The sequence below is a fragment of the Prorops nasuta genome, unplaced genomic scaffold (assembly GCF_024137725.1).
Source record: "Prorops nasuta isolate Cenicafe-Biocafe unplaced genomic scaffold, Cenicafe_Pnas_1.2 PNAS00002, whole genome shotgun sequence".
In the NCBI taxonomy this organism is placed as follows: domain Eukaryota; kingdom Metazoa; phylum Arthropoda; class Insecta; order Hymenoptera; family Bethylidae; genus Prorops; species Prorops nasuta.
The window spans coordinates 3,757,960-3,777,554 of record NW_027116799.1 but is presented as its reverse complement, the minus strand read 5'-3'; the positions used below and the strand labels follow the sequence as shown (position 1 = coordinate 3,777,554).

At 32.5% G+C, this 19,595-nt stretch overlaps 2 protein-coding genes across 3 annotated transcripts in view; one reads left to right on the top strand and one right to left on the bottom strand.

Annotated features, from left to right (window-relative positions):
- The window catches only part of LOC136775865 (uncharacterized), a 48,655-nt gene that overhangs the window by 1,768 nt on the left and 27,292 nt on the right, over positions 1 to 19,595 (top strand). The window lies entirely within an intron of this gene.
- On the bottom strand, positions 998 to 4,190 carry LOC136778601 (uncharacterized). 2 transcript variants are annotated; one of them, XM_066735588.1, is made up of 7 exons: positions 3,730 to 4,190; positions 2,996 to 3,243; positions 2,349 to 2,830; positions 2,112 to 2,262; positions 1,848 to 2,032; positions 1,611 to 1,779; positions 998 to 1,476 (listed from the first exon to the last, which is right to left on the bottom strand). In XM_066735588.1, the coding sequence occupies exons 1-7, from the start codon at positions 3,792 to 3,794 to the stop codon at positions 1,007 to 1,009; spliced, it is 1,770 nt and encodes a 589-aa protein (XP_066591685.1). In that variant the 5' UTR covers positions 3,795 to 4,190; the 3' UTR covers positions 998 to 1,006. The 2 variants fall into 2 exon arrangements, with proteins under 2 accessions (XP_066591685.1, XP_066591694.1); XM_066735597.1 differs by lacking the exon at positions 3,730 to 4,190 and having other exon boundaries at positions 2,996 to 3,575.

Sequence of the window (19,595 nt, the reverse complement as noted above, 5' to 3'; positions counted from 1 at the left end):
GGAATTGCAATCTTCATACTCTGCTTGCCAAATCCGGATGTAAATGACACTATACATGAAAACGAATTGATAAAGCGCGTATGTTCTCACAAACCGAAGTGTGTCAATATATGCAAATCCTTTCATCTCAGAGGGGATCATGCAGGCTTTACTACAAGAGTTCTGCATAAACGTCTGACTGGAAAACATCCAAAACTCTAAGAAGAATAACAAAATTTTTCATGCGTAATGAAAATCCGTGTCAGTTATAAAGAATAACAATGATCTGTCTGGATCTCAACGAAATATAATCGTTTCCAGTTCGTCGATGTTTTTTTCTTCTAACGCCATCAAGTTTATGGATCGCTTATCAGCATAAGTATCGAGAAACAGTAAATTTTCGTAGGCGATTGATGAACAAGCGAACGATTAATTAAGAAAAATAAACGAGTCTTTAGCTTTGAGAGTCGAAAAGCCTTGCGGAAAACCTTTACCAATATTATTTGACGATAACAACTCGCTTAAACTTTATGAAGAAGTTGTCGGACCTACACAGAACCAAAAAGGTACCTAAATACAATTAAAAAGTACATTGGAATGATGTACTTGTTTATAAAAATTGAGCCGATGTACTAATATATTGTTATTACGTACTTTAGTACATTAATTGATGTACATGGTTATTAAGCTATGAACCCGTATGTTAATACAATGAACTGGAGTACATATATATTTACAGATATTTTCATTAATATAACGAATAAGGATATTATTTTGAAAGTTCATATTCATTAATGCAACGAATAACATTTATTGTTTTAATGATTTCGTGTGTATTGATTATACGTACATAGTTAATTAAAACAATGTACTCGTACATTCATAATACTTATTAAGTTCATAGGGAATTTGTGTCGTTTTTATCCTAATTTATACTAAATTAACTAATATGATTTTTGTAAAAGTAAACGTTTTTTATTATCAATAATAGTTTCTTAAATATACACGTATTACAACATATTAATTACTATATATTATTATTATCTAAAAATTCTGATATAATATGTATCTTAGAGAAATTTTGCTTCGGCTTTAGCTTGAAGAAATAATTTTCTATAAAAGTATAAAAGATTACAGAAGCTGTCGGAAACTCTAAGTTAAACACATAGAAAATCTTAAAACAAATATCAAGTGCTCTTATAACACTAAACGCTTTATACCTTATATTATCAAAAAATATATAAATTTCATTTATAGAAAAAATGTTCGACCCAAGGCAGTAAATAAATGGCTGAATATTTTCTTTCATCCTTCTTAAATAATCAAGATGATCTTCTACTTCTTGAATAGAAGAAGCCAAAAAAAGAAAAGACTCCTGAGAATCTTTGATTGTGAACCTTTTTGTTTTGTTTTTGCCGTTCTCATCCTTTTTTACTATCCTACTTGTTGGCACAAAGTAGGCATGTAAAATTAATAATAAGCACGCATCAAGAGAATCTGAAATGCAAAATACTGTTTTAATTTTGGGTAATAATAAAAACAAAAACGGAAAAGACTTAAATACGCAAGTATTTTTTTAATATATAAAATTGGGCAAAGAACTATAATTATGCAATTTATAAAGTACTCACTTTGATCAAGGTCACTTCGATTCTTTATTTCTGCAATTAAGCTCTTACTATTCCTTTCTTTGATATTAAAATCAATGGATAAAAATTTGATCAATTGTTCAACACAACGTGGCCAGCTACTTAAAAGTTCACTTTCATTTTCATATGCGGCTTTAAAATCCATATCAATCTAAAATAAATCAAGATAAAGAAAAATTATTACATTAAAATGTAAAAGAGTAAATTTGGTTTAGTTACCAAACGATATCCCGAAGGCTGCTTATAAAAAAACCATTTGTCCAATATAGCTTGCGTAGACTTCAATGTTCTTAAATCTGTTAAGCGATACTGTGTGCATGCTTTCCAAACAGAGTCAAATTGTTCACATGTTAAATTATCATATTTTAATGCTCTCAGGCATGATTCTCCATCTTTTTCTGGTTCTAAAATCGTTAAAAATTAAAAAAAAAGAAAAACATTTTGTCAAGAAACAGCAGATTTGTAAAGAATTAATTTATTTACCAAATGATTTTGCAGGCCTGTAACTTAATGTTGATGATTTACTACCTATAGACTTAGGTAAAATATGTTTACACACTGCTGCCTTAAATGATTTTGTAGAATTACAAAACTTGTTGTAAAGCTTGCCCCTTTTACCTGTGCGATAATATTCCTAGAAGAAACAGATTTTTATCATTTATATATTTTTAGGTATTAAATAACTAAATAGGCATTTTATATTGGTTTAGAGATACTTGCTAATTTTTCATTCGGGAACCTCTCTAAAATCTCTCTTTCCAATTTATAGCTAGTGGGAAGTCTTATTTCAATGTTCCTTTCCCCAAAATACTGAACTATTATATTAATTAATGCAACTCTTTGCTCCTCTTCGAACTTGGAATATTTATTGTAATATTCAATGAGCATCATTCCTTTAGGATTTTCATTCAAAATGTTCGATAAAGATATATGGCACTCTTGCAATCTATTTGTGATATCTGGGTACGGTGAATATCTTGATACAGTAGTGGATGATTTTGATGAAGCAAAACTAGTTGGTGAATTGGATCTTAATATTGGTGGTTCTCCGCAGCACATTATAAGTGGGAATCCAATTATTCTTCTCCACTCTTCTAAATTGTGCTCGAATAAAATTTGTGTGCCCATATCCAAATCTGATAAGATATTTTTAATATGGTGTTGTTTTATTACTTTCAACACACTAACATTTACTTTTTGACCTGCAATACATAGATTATTATAAGTATCTGAGAATAACTACTTATATTTTATTAATCATTTATTCGAAAACAGATTATATTAATAATAGGTTATTACATATCTTGTATCTCTTCGCCTTTAATATCCAATGAAAATATAACTTTTTAATGCAAGTTGGTACTTACGTAGCAAATGTTGTAAAAGAGTTTCCTGTCCCCAACTGTTTAGCAGCTCTCTTAAACTCTCTGTTTCTTCATTCTGCACCACTGTTTCTAAATTAATACCAAACTCAGAATTTTCAAACACTGAAAGTGTATTTGCTGCCCCATATTCCTCTGCGCAGTGATGTTGATGATTCAATGATTCATTATTATCAACATTTAGCAAGCGTATGGCTTCTTGTATGCAGTTATCAGCCATTATCAGAGAATTACTTCAAAATATGAATAATTTTTCTTTACAAAACAATATATTCAAATAGTAAGAAATGTTATGTCTTATATATACATGTTTTATATAATATAACATCAAAATGATTTAAGCATTAATAATTCATACATTTCAAGAATTAAAAGCTACAAATATAGTAATAGAAAGTAATGCAGTGTGTAATTCCAAAATACTCATGAATATCAGTAGCCTGGACCTGGTAAGACGACCTCACAATTAGGAGTAATTACAGGTAAAGATATAGTACTATTTTTTTTTCACACACATAATTTTGAAATACTTAGCAAGACTTAGCTATTCAGGAAAATTTCAAAGTATTAATAATTGTAGGAAAGGTTATGCTTTATACATATATATTAAGATAAAATGAAAATGCTCAAACCAAGATGATACTTTACAAAGTTCAAAAATTAATAATAACAGAAGATTTAATAATAGAAAATAATAGAATCATTAAAAAAATACGTACGAATAACAGTAGCTATACCTGTAGCCTATTAGTGCAACTATAAGAAAATGCACAATTACACGCATTTATATATACACTACAATACTAACTGGAGTAAGTTTTCAGTAAATTTTCGACTTATTAATAAATAATGTTTATAACAGTCCCAACCATTTGTAGTTGTGCTGAATACCATTGCTTTCACTAAGAGTTGTCAGGCCGAAGTTATAATCTCTTTTAAATGTAGCTGCAGCGTGCAAGTGGCAGAAGCAGTTACAATAACTTGATGCGATTGGCCGACAACAGACGATTCGAAAAAGCACTATACTTAGCCAATCATATCAAGAATTTGGTAGTTGCTACGCAGGTGCTGTCTTTACTGAGTGTAAACAATAATAAACTTGAATACTTGAAAAAAAATTCTATATGACTTCACGCTGTAAAAGAGAGGTCGATAGAAAAGGCTAGTATTAATATTATTATGAAATTATTTTATAATGTTTTTTTAGACGTATCATTTTCCTGTTTCTTGCTGTATTAATTATTGTTATCGGAGGTCCGATAATATCATGTATAAAAATAACTTCAAACGGCCCTAAATCATTTGCATCAAATTCATATGAGACAAAATGTTTATTATAATTAATATTTAATAACTTTTGACCAAAAAGTACAACGGTTTGTGCTTGTATTCGAACGATTTCCACTATTACGTAAACATGAATATCGTTTTCCAAAATTGCAACAAAATGTCCTTGCTTGTATAAAACACCTTTAAATCGTATTCTTAAATAAAATTGCAAGAAAGTTTCAGGAATGTTTAATTTATCTGCGATAACATTTTTGTAATTACTATCAATTTTGTACGAATCATTGAAAGTACACTCGTTAAATAGGTTCGAATGCTTGTTCATTAGTTGATACGCAAATTTTAATTCATATTTCTTAGCCAATGTTAAGCAAATATTTTTGCGAGACGTTATACAATGAGCATAAATTTTAAATTCCCTGTGCTTCGACTCATACTTAAAACACCAAAGTTTTCTGAGTGGTCCTGAATGACGAAGAATAGTTGGATAATGAACAAGATTATGAAATTTGGGCTTTAAAACATCTTTAAATAGTAAAATATATTCGCTGTTAAGCTTTTTTATTTTTTGCTTTAATTTATTTATGCTAACTTCATCAACTTCAAAACAAAGTAGTGTGTCTATGATGTCTATTAAATTTAACAGATACAGCCAAACAGGATCATCAAATGGTATTAAGTCTCCGATCATGAGTGGAAAATATTCAATGAATGTCATCATTTGTCTTGCAGACATTTTAAATTTTTTCCGAGTTATATGCCATCGTTCAATTTTTTCAGACACATTATCAATTTCTTCCGGTCCATAATCAAAATTTTTTTTTCGAGAATTAAGAGTTTCCAGATCAAAATATTTGATTTCAATAAAATAAAGTATAGCTTGGCTAAAACAGTAATGAGCAATTCCTTCGAAAATATCATGCATTATGTCTGCATAATAATTTTCTACTACATGAAAAGATGGTATACTATTTAACAAAGATTCTTCTAGAATACCAGAATTTTCAAAATTAAGAAGGTCAACTGCATAGTTCTCCTTTGTTCTTAAAAGTTCAGTACGTTCCTCATTTAATGACTGAGCATCTGTTTTTGAAACTTTACATAATCGACAGTAAGAATTGCTTGAAAATGACTTACTAAAGCCAAGAAATGAATTTAGACCTAAATTATCGCCTGTTACTAACCCTAGAATAAAATGAATCTGCTTTTTATCAATTTCTATTCCATTAATTTCCAAGTCTTTCAGTTCTTTGATTAAAGCCATAAAGCATTTTTCATTTCCATAGGTCTTTAAATCATTAGATTTTACAACAGCAGCGTAGAAAACATTCTCCAATTTTGATTCTTCTACAGGGAGACAAGGAAATGAGTAATATATATTACAAACAGAATGCTTCGATGACTTAGACCCTAAAGGATTATTAATTTCAAAGTCATCGGTGTACAAAATATATGGTATCAAAATACGATTAGGATACATAGAACATTTCTTTTGCCATAACTGGCCTTGTACAAAATTAATAGTTTTATTCTTACTATTTGTCATTGAATTTATTTTTTCTAGAGTCGGCTTCAATAAATTGTTTTCAGTGAAAAATTTTTGAAATTGGAATTTTAGTGGCAATAAGACTCCTCTAATTTTATTTTCAGATATAGTTAGAGATCCGCCACAATGTTTTGGCCGTAATTCATTATTTACTATAAACTCCTGCAATTTATCAACATACCCTTGACTTTTTAAATTCTTCATTAAAAGATGGTCTGTATTAAATATTTTGAACATATCTTTACAATTTACTATGACGCTTACAAATTCATTAAAGACGGTAACTTCATTCTTAAATTTCAGCGCACCAAATGACATAAACATATCTAACAAAGGATCAATAATACAATCTTTAACTTGTTCTTGGATTTGAGATACGTCTTTTCGAGTAAAATTATTATTATGGTGTAAGCTCAGAATAAATTCTAAGAGTTTACTAGTTAAAGCTTCGTTTTTCTTAACAAATTGATTTTTACAATTTTCCTCATTTTCTTCTTGAATATTATTTTCAGAATTCAAGGAAACGTTTTCACATAGTTGTTGAAATTCTGAAGATGTATTTAAATCATTAATAGTTGGATTATATATTCGCACAAGAGAAGGTAACTCTAAAACAATTTGTTCAGAGGTTTCAAACTTGTCTACATTATTTCTTTGTGCAACTACATTTATGTGACTTCTATTTATATGCCTTTTAAAACTATTCAAGTTTTGAAAACTCTGACCACACTGAGATTCTATACATCTAACTAGCGAATTAGTAGTTACATCGTGGCTTCTTTTTAAATGGAATATAAGCGAATTTACTAAATTAAATTCTTTTTTGCATATAAAACATAACATTTTACATAAAATTAATGGAATAATTAAAAATTTGAAGTAATTCTATCTTTTATAGGATAAGTCTGTAATAAAAATGAAGGCCAATAGCAATTTCTAAAAAAAACAAGTAACTATACTTTTAATTGAAATTATTAACTAAGAATAAAAATTAATAAAGAACTTTCTTACCTTGTAGTATTCATACACACATGACACAACTGGCACTATGTAAGAGAACGAACTGAGGGAAATAGCGCATTGCAGTAATAATTGTATTATGTATGGATGTTATTAATACAATGAAATTTGGACATTAATTTTATGTACAGGTTTATTAATTTATGAAATCATTCTTTATTACAACGAATTTCATTCATAATCTAATACTTTTAGTACATTAATTCAATGAAAGGTGTTGTTTAAGTTATCCTTAAAAATCTAGGAGCAATTTTATACTATTAACGAACAAATACATTAAATAAACGAAAAATTCGTTATATTAATGTTAAATATTCGTTGAATCGACGTACATAAATGTGTGATATCAACAAACTGGGTTTATTAATTAATGAACGCAGTACGTTGTATTAACGAAAAAGTTCGTTTATTCAATAAACTTTCGGCTAATGTAAGTCGTTCGTTAATATTACGAACAAAATTTCTTTCTGTGTACAAAAGCCTAGTATATGTATATACACCTTGGGAAAAAGTTATATTGCTGGTATCGTTTTAAACACTTGATTAACGTGGTTCGGGGAAATTCTTTAAAGTGGAAATAAAAGTTTTTCTTTGTAACTTCTGCGAAGCCATTTACAGTATTTAAGATTTATCAAGCAGAGAAACATGAACAAATAAGTTTATTGGATAAATTTGAAAATTTACTGATAGAGGTTTTGGCAAGGAAAACATAATTGAGTATTAAAATCTTTATAGCCTGTATTGCTATAATTAATCATTCCCCTCGTACATAAGGAATAACCTTGTCAAAATATATGAATAATGATAGTAGCTTCAATTCAGATATGGATATCGATTAAAGTAGATAAAGAACTATAACTAATTAAGAATTTTAAATTTCGATTTACGCCTCACTATTGCTAGCAAAAGTAGTATATATAATTCGTAATAAACATTAGTCGTTATTAATAGAGCTCAGCTAAAATTAAAGATCAATGTAAAGGCTCGATGTAACAAGATTTTACAGCAGTAATTAAAATGGAATGGAACGAAACTCTGTGCAATATCCAGCATTCAATAACGTTTTAACGTTATTAGAAATCGACGTTAGAAATTGGAAACAGATTGAAACGTATATGACTTTTCTTCGCAAGAACTTCACCATAGCAATTTAATTCTTTCTTTTTACAAGAAAGAATGCTGTTTTTAAAATTATTAATTACCCCATAAAAGCTTGAAAATTAGGTGAAGGTGATCGATTAAGCAAGGTTGTCCATTATCTGCATGGATGCTATATAGATTCTCAACATAATACTCGTAGCTGTACAAGGATTTTAATCTCAAGCTTTATCTACTCGTTACTTACCTTCTTATTACAACGTTATTACAGTAAAGACGTTTATTTTTTACTGAAATATTAATACTGATTACAAAAAACGTAATAACAAGCGACAAAGAGTTATAATACTATAAACTAGAAGAATTGGAATTTCTTAAATAATATAAGAAGTGCTTTAAAAAGAAAAAGAAACAGCTAGTTTATTTATAAATTCAATTAAGATAGAGACGAATTTTACGAGTACAATATCAAGAAACAGAGGAATATAATACAAAAAAGCTCATGCGAATAAAAATTTAAATTGATGGATTTGAAGAATGCTATAGTAAATAGTATTAGAGTTTTGTTGGAGAGGTCTATATTCTGTGAGGGAGGTAATTGCGAAAGAGAGAGAAGAGGAGGATAGAGGACCAGTATACAGCCGCCAGGACCGATGATCGAGGGAAATCGGATGTCACCATTGACGATCGGTGACGAATCCAGCCTGGAAGGGATAATAAGACGACGACTCGACAAAAATTAGTTGGACAATAATTATAAAAAAAAACGATTAAAACCAACGAATCTTTTATTGAATACTCTTTTTTTGCTAAAAAAAATGAATATACAGTTGTGTTTCTTTTTGAAAGTAAATAACAAAAAAACTGTGCATATTTATCGTCACGTTATTTTACAAGTCGGATACAAATTTGAAATGATAATTTTATAGGGAGGGGAGAAGGGAAGGTCTAGTATCAAGCAGATGGGCGTGATAAGCAAAGAGATTGTGCACATTTATACGGTCATTTTTATCAGTAACGAGACACGATAAATATGGGATGGTTGGGACTGAAACCAATTGGAGTCAATAACGTTTTCACATTATAGTATTACGCTATATATGCTATAATCCGAAGGACAATGCGTGCACCTTTATCACATAACGCACACTCTTGACTTATCAACAGTGATTTTCATCCATAACGTATTCACGTAGCAACAAGCATTCGTCAAAAGCTAAAATTATTCAAACTAATTCCTTTGAGTATTTAAAAAAAACCTTCTAGTTCGCCCAGTGTCAAAAAAGCAGCGACGTCTGCGTAGGGCACTTTACAAATCGACTAAAACGTCAGAGACATCAGTTGTAAGAAGTTGGCAAAGAGTAGAAGAGTAGAATTTAGCGTTCGATACAAAAAGAGACTATTCCAACACGTTTCTATTTCCGTCAAGAGCTAACTATAGACAGTACGATATGCAAATATTGTAGAAAGAATATTCCAGCTTATCAAAATGGTTACACTTTCTCAAATCACTGCATTCGCTATAGATAAAAAAAATTAATTCAACTAGAAATACCACGTATGACGTGTATATACAGTTATATGGAAAATAACTAAAATATTTAACAGAAATTATATTAACTATATCCTACAACATGTACAGAGATATTTAAACAGCAGTAAGTTTTTATCCAATGAAACGAGAATTACGAGGATTTGACGCAAGGAAGTATACGAATCGTGTCACGAGAAGTATGAAAAGCTGAAAGGGCATAAAGTTCGTTTATCCCTCCTAGTGCAATAAAGAGGAGCCGCAGGACCGTAAATCCTGGTTTGAGGGAATAATCGGGAGGGAGCAACGTAGGACCTAATGACCGAGTGCCACACGTGAGTACATATACGAGATATAAGAAATAACGTGTAGGGTAGGGATGTTTCAAGCAAGTCTATAAAAGTGAAGAAATGAGTAGACACGTATGGAGTGAATATTTCAAGTCGAGGAGATGAAACTTTGTGACCATTATCGATACAGGAGACGTCAAAATCCTTGTATATCAAACCAGAAATCTTCTCGTTTTTTAAATCCTAGTTTAAGTAAATAATCAAGAAAAAGTGATTTAGGACTTAAGGACCAAATTCCATACATGAGTACGTACGAGACATAAAGAATAACGTGGAAGGTACGAATGTTCCAAACTAGTCTATAAAAATAAAAAAAGACGAGTAGAAGCGTATGGGGTGAATATTTCAAGTCCAGGAGATGAAACTCTGTGACGATTATCGATATAGGAGAACCCAACTGCTTGTATATCGAGCATGAAACCTTCCCCCTTTTTAATCAATTTGCTTTTTCTTCTGTTTACTGTCTGGAAAACTCTCAGTGGAAACGATAAACGTGTCGTAGAGAGAGAGAGAGAGAGAGAGAAAATGATGTAAAATAGGGTGAGTGTATAAGTATATATATAGTAGGATGCGAGTACGCAAAGTAGACAACGCGATGTAGCTTTTTCTCAGCTGGACTACGTTCGACTATGGACTGATGGAGGTGGAAAATCTATAAATAGATCCTTACTCGTTGGGCAAGCAAGAGCAAGCAGCCTGTGGCCAGACGAACGAGCAAGCAGCCATCCGAGAGATCATTGTTCGCTTCGGTCTCATCATAAAATTGTAGCCACAGCAACCGATTGACTCACTTTGCATTATAACAAGTGCGTGACTTGTTACGTGCTGAAAAATCCAATTTGAGAATATAATCCTACGTATTTCGAGGTAAACCATCGAAATTAACCTCCCCTTGTCACTCTCACGTTTCTGACGACACTCGCCAAACCCAAATGTCATCTTATACTCGCCCCATAGCTTTCACGCTATGACGGATTATCCGGGCCCTGTATCGCTTTAATTAGAGTGGAATCTTGCCAAGGCTGTCCCACTTATCAGTGTCCCTTGTAACAATTTTATCTCGAAAGCATCACGCCTTTTGCACGCACGTTAAAAATATAATGTAGAAAAATTCTTTGCTCTTGTTGATTGTCTTTTAATTATTTTATACTATAAATCTTGATCGGGAGGGTTATATTGAAACATTTAAACAATAGCTCGATCAGTTTAAAAGATATTACTGTTGTGATCGAGAATTGGCGAACGACAGAGGCGTAAATTACAGAGGAAAATTCAATTACAGTACTGAAATAGCTTTGGCGTTTTGTCTCCCCCCGTAATTACATTTTGCCAAACGGGAAAATCAGGAGCGACCACGTCTGTTGCACTGTTTCTAATAAAATCAAATAATTATGCTAGGATATACACACACAGACACACACATAGATATATATGCGTAGATAGAATTTTTTCAAGCAATTTTTAAAATTCTTTGGGCTTCTCAACGCTCGATGCGTCTGTGTTTAATCGATTGGCTTCGCTTGACCTGACGAAAAATTGCGTTACTCATCGTGCAAAGCTGGGAATCTTCACAGGATTTGCGTCATAGGCCGAAGGTAATGAGGGGCTTGCGTAGAGGAATTTTTGTAAACAGAATTCCTCAGGGAAACAAAGCAACCCCTTTTAGCACAATGATCAATCGATCAGATATCCAATACCTTTTCAGCCTCGATTGAATAAAATTTAATTGTATCATATTTGATTGCATCAATTTGGCTGTAGTAATGTGTATAATATTACTTAAAGTAATTTATGATAAACAGGAGAATGAAAAAGGTTAATTGAATTTATAATGAAACGGTGTAAATGAAGTGTAAATGAAGTTGAAATTTTCTCTAATATTTTTATTAGAATAATACAGGAAGAGCGATCTTTTTCGTATAATAAATTGACCAGTGGTGCAAAGTTTGGTCAGGCGTGCATAAAGTTCGTGAATAAAATTGAGGTAAAAATGGATTTAACTCGTTAGTACTAGTAGAATATTAATCGTTGCCAAAGCTTGGGTAAACTGTATAGTATTCCCTATATACGATTTTACTCGAGTGATTCCAACTCGTACGAGGTCTCGCCAAAAGGGAGGACTTATAATTGATCGTGCCACTTAAACACCTAATTGTTCATCGAGAACTTGACAAATTCGAGATTTTCTCTATTAAAACCACTTGAAATTAATGAGGCGGAACACCAAAGAAATAATTATAAGCAGAAACTCTGTAACACCCGTTAATAGAGGCTGAAAATCAGATTATGCGCTACTAGTTAAGAATTTCGTTGCACGACATGCTACGGTAAATGGCAAAGCTTCCCATGTATCGGTTGATCTCTATACTATACGAGCTATGTACACACTTAACCTGTTAAATTTGCAGGATGAATTACCTGCTCACGCAAGCACCTCTTTGCTATAATAATATATCCCACTTAACTGTTTAATAATTTAACTTCAAAAAACTTGCAATTATCCATCATGCATCTTGCAAATTGTTCATACCACCGCGATGATTTAGACGTAAACTAGAATTTCACGCGAGTCGAAATGGAGGAGTTGTAACGAAATTACTGGAGAGAGGAGTTGCGGTACTTTATGGAAAGAAGCAGGAAAATTTCTACTCGAAGGCAAACAATTAAAATTACATTAGAGTTCAGGTCTTTGTTACAGTGTGGCTAATGTTAAAAGTCAGAAGAGTGATGAAAATTTCATTATCGTTGTGTGTTATAACAGGTAAATATTCCTATGCATAGAAATTAATTGAACGTAGTTGAAATATGAAGAGAGAGAGAGAGAGAGAGAGAGTTAGATTCATGATTGAAAATACGTTGTATAATACAACGTAACATCACATGGTGCTATGAGTATAAGGGTGGGGATCACTGCAGCTAAATTGCTAAATGAATAGGGCTCGCAAGGCTACGCCCACGTAACGTCCGAGAGTCTTCCGAATTACAAAAGCAGTTCTGTAAGACACGAGGTGGTTACGCAAGAGGCTCTTCTAGTGTTCACGTATTTGCGTCATCGGTAATCATCACAGTAGTGATATATGCGTGAAAACAGAATGTTGCCAGGAAGAAGCTGGACGAGAAAACGTCAATTGCGTAACTTTTTGCTCGAGACGCAGTGCAGGTGTTCACCTCTAGCTTCCACCTTCAACCCCACCACACATATATATACACACACACAGTTGCACCCCGTAATCCGTATTCTCCACCATACTGTACCTTGCAACGTACTAACCTCTTCAATTTACATTATCTGACAATGCAACTCTCGTTCCATTACGCCTCGTGACATTTTTTACTCCAACTCGAATAAACAACACTCCACTCACCCTTCTTTCAAAAAATAACATCCCTTTTTCCAAACTCCTTCGTTGTTTGTGGGCGATCAACCTCTGATTCATTTAGAGACTCGAAGAAAAATATTGCACATCTACAAAACTTTATTTACTCTCTGTGAATACTAGCTTTTACTAGGTGTAAGAAATTGAGATATATAAGTAGAGGCTCTTTGAAGAGGAAAACTTGTAAAATTTATGTAAATGTTTTTAAGGGTTGAAAAATCTGTTATTCGCTTTGCAGTCTAATTGAAAAGAATTTAATAATTTTTAGAATCTTTTTTATAAGAATCACTGAGCAACAAAATATTTTTAATTCAAGAATTTTTATTCCTTGATACTTTATAACTATGGGATAAAGTTATTTTTTTACAAAAATGTTTTTATTTTTTTTTATCTAGTGTTTTATAGAAAATTAATCACACACCCGGTATACGCAGAGGTTGAAAATTTCTTTTATTCCTTATCATTAATATGCATGAGGGTATTATTCATCCATGTCACTCGATGGAACGAAGATGAACTTAAAATATTGGAGATTGCTTTTGGTTTTTTTCTATCCAGCGAGATACGTCATGTTAGAGAGCTCAATAAAGATTTTCAATCGGTCCTAACGAGAGCTGCAATTTCTCCAACTTCTCGGAGACGTCTAATCAAACTAGGTGGAAGCTTAAAGTTTAATCGAATTAAGAATGTAGCGCACATGGTAAACGAAAGTACGACTTTTATTACTTTACGACAGAAAGATCCAGGATTTGCTGAAAAATGATATTCCCATGCGAATGCCAGAGCCCGTGTGCGCACTTGAAATCACCATACGACATTGCATTGTTTGCTCATACATATGCAAAATATGCTCTTACTCCTAGGGACCACTAAGAAAAATATAATTGAGTTTAATCCAACTAGCACGTGTTCTGATCCATTTGGTATTTCTGTCACGCCCATTATAAACGATCGAACCATCTTGTATAAAAATGTAAAAACGAAAATCCCAGCTGCCAATTGGATTATTAAAATTCGTGCATTGGACTTTATTCCTTTGATCATTAATGTTAAAAAATTATTTTTTTTTAACAAACTAAAATTAGTTTACTATAAAACTACGTGTATCCGATAATGTATTTACATTGGCGGTATTTCAAATAACTTGGAATCATACGAATTCCAATCATCGGTAGCTTCTACTTTAAAGCATGCCTTTTGTGCACAACCCTCTTTAATTAAATCTCGCCAAGAAATACTTGAGATTATACAGAATATACGTATTGATGAAAAACACGGGTTTCCTTCCACGGAAAATAGACAATATGCTGCTGTTTAGTACAGTAAAATTGAAGACATTATGCTCCTAATGACTCGTGGAATTTAAAGATTTTAAAAAACCATCCAAATAAAGTAAATTTAATCTTACGACAGGCTACTCGGTATTTTTGAAACGATGGAAAAAGATTTTATAAAAGTAACTTGTGTTTTCATTCATGATTAAATTTCATCTAGCTCTGCTGCTTATTCAGTGCACTCTTCGACAAAACTAACCGATGAGATTACGTATTAAAATTGCAGCATCTACATTTTCGATCCTCTTCCATCTTCCAAGAAAATTATTGTAAAAGATATAAATTTCTCTTCGAATGGAAAAATCTCAATTGTAATAATTTTAATGCATAACATTACAATGCAATTTCAAAAAGTTTAACAGAGATTTCTGAGTTTAACAGAACTGCTGCTCAACCGACTCGAAATAGCTGGAATTTTCCCTTCAGCCGCAAAAGGGCGGAGACTGTCTTATCAGGTTAGATTAATTAATTCGATTAGTTCAAGCAAATGGAGCAGTGAGAAAGGACAAAGCAGGTGAATCCGGTTGAGTGAGTCTAAGAAAACTGGCAAAAGTCAGATAGACTTACCATATTAATAGACTATAATCGTGCGTTAAATGATTTAAATCGAACTACATAATAGAATCCTCCTTCTCATTATAGAAGATCTTTCTAAACACCCTTTTATTTACCTTATTTTTATTTATCACGAGAAAAAATTCTTTTATGCCTCGTTGCTTTACAATCTTCACCTATAACTCCAAAAGATAATCCTGACTCAACTTATCTCTCAGTTAGTACATAGATCATTAATCGTGACTGTCAACGTGTAAGCATTCCAGTCATTTTTCTTATTGTCCCAATTTACACAAAACTTCCCCTTCGACCGATAGACCTTCCGAACTTAAGATAGTCCCGAGATAACTGCAAATCGTATAAATTGTACAATAATTTATCTTATTTACATAAAGGTTTGATAATTATAGATTTATTTATTTATAAAATATTGCAAAATACAGAAATGTAGAGTTTCTCTATCACAAAAAGATAGTCTACATTATGATTATATTTGAGCATTTTCCACAAGCAGCATTTCTAAATTACCCGGTGGAGCCACTTGCGGGTGTAATTTCCAACAGAAACACTCGCGAGGGAGAATGGCGTTAATTTAAACTACAAGAAATTTTTAGTTGCTAAGCTTGCTCGGGCTGCAAGGTGTATACCTGAATCAAAGAGTCAAGGTTGTGCTAGGAAATTGAGTTCTCAATCTGTACTTGAAATTAACATGATGCTTTTAATCCAACAATTTAACTTGACAATAGAATGCTTTAATTACATTGCAGCGACACGTTATTATATGTAGATAACTGTCAAACAGGGATTTAAGTCTAATGGATGAGAAAATGGATGTTTAAACTTACAGACAAATTCACTAGCTACGAGGTTATACTTCGCTATTTTATTGAAAATACTCCAATTTTATAATTCTTTAATTTGAGATTCTTATTGAGCAGGCGTTAATTAAAATGAATAATAATCTTTTTTAATAAAAGTAAACATTGTTTAAATAGAGGATTGGGTTAAAAAATGTATAAGTCTTTCCTTTCTCCTCCACGCTTAAAACGATAAAGTTTGTTTATGAATACGAATATAAATCAGTACATGCCATATTAAGCTGTTATAGTTAATGCATAAATCTTTTTTAAGTTTTTGTTAAAAACTTACATCGCAGAGCCATCAAAAACCACCAGATGATACTTTTATGAATATTGAAAGATACAACTATAAAAATTTATGGTCTCATGCGTAACTTTATCAGTGCTACGCTTCCATAAAACTTCTATAAAAAACTGCTAAAAAGTTTATTACGTTTAGCCTTTCACTGTACTTATTAGAAATTTTTAATAACTCTCAATAGGTATAATACGTAATTCACTGAAATTTGCAGTGTTTTCTGGTAGTTTGAATGGTGAATAATAATAAATAGTTGGCTAATGACATCGTGTCTCAGTTTCTGTCCAGTTATGAACTATTAATATTGGCAACTTTATGGGAATTCTATGAAGTATCTAGCATTGCCAGGATTAGTCAACTTTTGAATAATGTAACAAGCTCTCTATATAACAGACGGTATGTGCGAAAATCAGCTCTATTTCACTTGGCTATTACATTTGCTGAAGAGAACTTGTAATGCGTATAGGTACTATAAATCAATTGAGTATAATGTAAATAGAAATGTCGCTCTGTCTGTGGAATTAATACGGATGCCACACGAATGAACTATTACACTCTCTCTCTCTCTCTCTCTCTGTCTCCTTTCCACAAATTACTGATTGGAACACGCCCCAACAAAAATTAAATCGTAAAATCTAGGTACTGAATGAAATTGAACGTTTCACTTTTTGCAACAACAAAAATGTCATGCAAGATTCCATGGATATCGATGATTTTACATTATGATACGTAAATTCTGTAACATATGTGCAAATATAATTGTAAGCATGCGTCACTCAGATAATAATATCTTATGTGATAAAATTGAAAATAGTACGTAGATAGTCGTAAAGTGGATCTTATATAATTTGAAGCAAAATTTGGAGAAAACGGACAATGATCGAGTCGTTAGAATAAAAGTATATACTTACTGCAATGCTAGAAAAACCGATGTAATATCGTATACAATTTATTATTTAAGTAACACAAAATTAAAACATCGCGTTAAAAGTGTCCAGGCCTTGAAAAACTTTTAATTAAAGAACTTTATGTCACTTTTGTAAAACGACTCTTTTTCCTTTACAAAATAGGTCGTTCCAAATCGAAGTTTAAGCAATGCTATTAACAAAATCGAATTACTTTCGTAACGGGAGCTTGCATCATAGGGTGATAGTTTTTATTGGGCAATCTGTGAAGGCCTTTGCTGATCAACGAGCCAATTCCCAACTAATTTTTGACTTTTCAATTGAATTATATCAAAGAGTTTTACCTTTATCTTGTACAGTGATCGATACAAATCACACATATGCGAATTACCTGCTATTCCTATAATGTATATAGCCTATAGATACTGGCGTTTATACACAGAAATAATAACAATAATGATAACCACCTGAGAGAATATAGCCTCTACAAATGGCTTTATTTTTTAAAATGCACACTCACAGATGGCATTTGCACAATTTAACGAAGCTCGTACGTTGGAAAACTCGAGTACGAGCCATGTGCTTGACGTGCAACAGTTGAAACGCGTCAAACCAATAATAGAATACCCCTTTAAGCATTTATTATATACAGTTCTAAATTCGTTAAACCAAAGAAGTTTTGCAATATTGCACGATGCAACAAAGAAATAGCAATGATGGATTACGAAAATTGAAAGAATGTCTTGGAAAAGTGCTATCTCAATACTGAGACTCGTTAAAAGGACTTTTTGCAGGATGACGAAATGGAAAAGCCCGTCCATAAGCCGACGTGACCCGGAAGACCATAATTGGTATATTACATTAGACGGTCATGCTCCCCTTTTAATTTTCATTCAGCAGTGGTCGACACTGCTGTTTTGCCTCCATAATTCCTGTTTTAACGTGATTACTCTACCCGTATAACTCTTCCCCAGTGCTGTTAACGTTAATACGCTACCTCTGTTCGAACAACCATCGAAAGCATTAATTTTTTTGCTAGAAGCAAGTAAAGAACTTTTCTCCCCACACCCCCTTCTATCTTTATGGATGATTTGATTGGCAGCTACTCTCGAGAATGGTCAGTCAGTTCCACGGACAATAATGACACTAAAGTCAACAAGAGAGTCTTCAGCTCACCCTAGATCAACCCCTCCCCCTCCTTTATCCATCCGGACCACAAATATAAGTCAAAAGCTGTATATTTACCTCTCTTCGCTAACCCACTAAACCCCATTGGCTGGCCTGCGAATACATATATATTATATATCCTATACGTATACTTGTATTAGTGAGTCGTATTAACAAAATGTTCCATCTAATGGACCGATCACGAGCGCTCAACCTCGATTCCACGCCCCGTTTTCTGTATCAAAAGAACGAGTAAGTATCTGTTAAACGGGTTTTGTCGTTTATTACTGTTTTTCTCGACATGAAACAAATACAGGAATCCCTTAGGCAACACCCACGTGTCGTCTCGTGCCACATTCAGTAGTCGATCGGTAATGGACTCTCGAACCTTTGGTGATGCGATTATCCATCGATAAGAACGTGTATTTTTTCATTCGATGACACTGTCGAGTATTCCCAGTGTTTTTCATGCTGGATCCTGTAATTTTCTTTCTTCTTCTTGGAGTAATTTTTTTAATTCGAGTATAGTGTAGACTCGTGTGGGCAGGCAGTGCTTAGGGGTCGAAGAATGAGCAGTTTCTGTGGAGGGAAAATATTGACTGAGAGGACATAGAGTAACGAGTTTCTCTCGCGAAGAGCAACGAGTAAGTTAGCAGGAAGATAACCATAGACACCATGGGAATACACCAAGGGTAGGAAGGAAGCAAGGCGCCCGTTGACCCGAATGAGCTGACCTATATTTCCAGATGTACACGTATACTAGCATAGAATAAACAACCTTACGATTCGCCTCGACCTGCACAAGCGAAATCGCTAATTGAAATCCAGGAAGACGGACGGCCAATCCAAAGCAAAAAGCCCCAAGGGGGCTCCACCTTTATATGCGATATAATATTGTATTATGTACGTTATAAATATCAAAAGCTAAAATCCACAGTCGTTTTTCATTTTTCAATAAAATCAGATTTGTCCTGTTCTTGATATGCTATATTTTGCACTGCCCCAGAGGCATCACAACACGTCCTATTAAAACGATTAGTTTCGAATTTACAATACTCTACAGGAGTTATGTGCAATTTAATCAACTAAATTTAAATGACAAATATACAATAAAAACACTGACCTCTATTTTTCTGATAATTATTTCTAATAATCTTTTATCTAGAATTATTTTTTTACTATTCTACTCATAATAGAGTAGTACTGTGTTTCTTTCAATACTTTAGACAGACGCTCGTGAAAATTTTAATTAAAAGT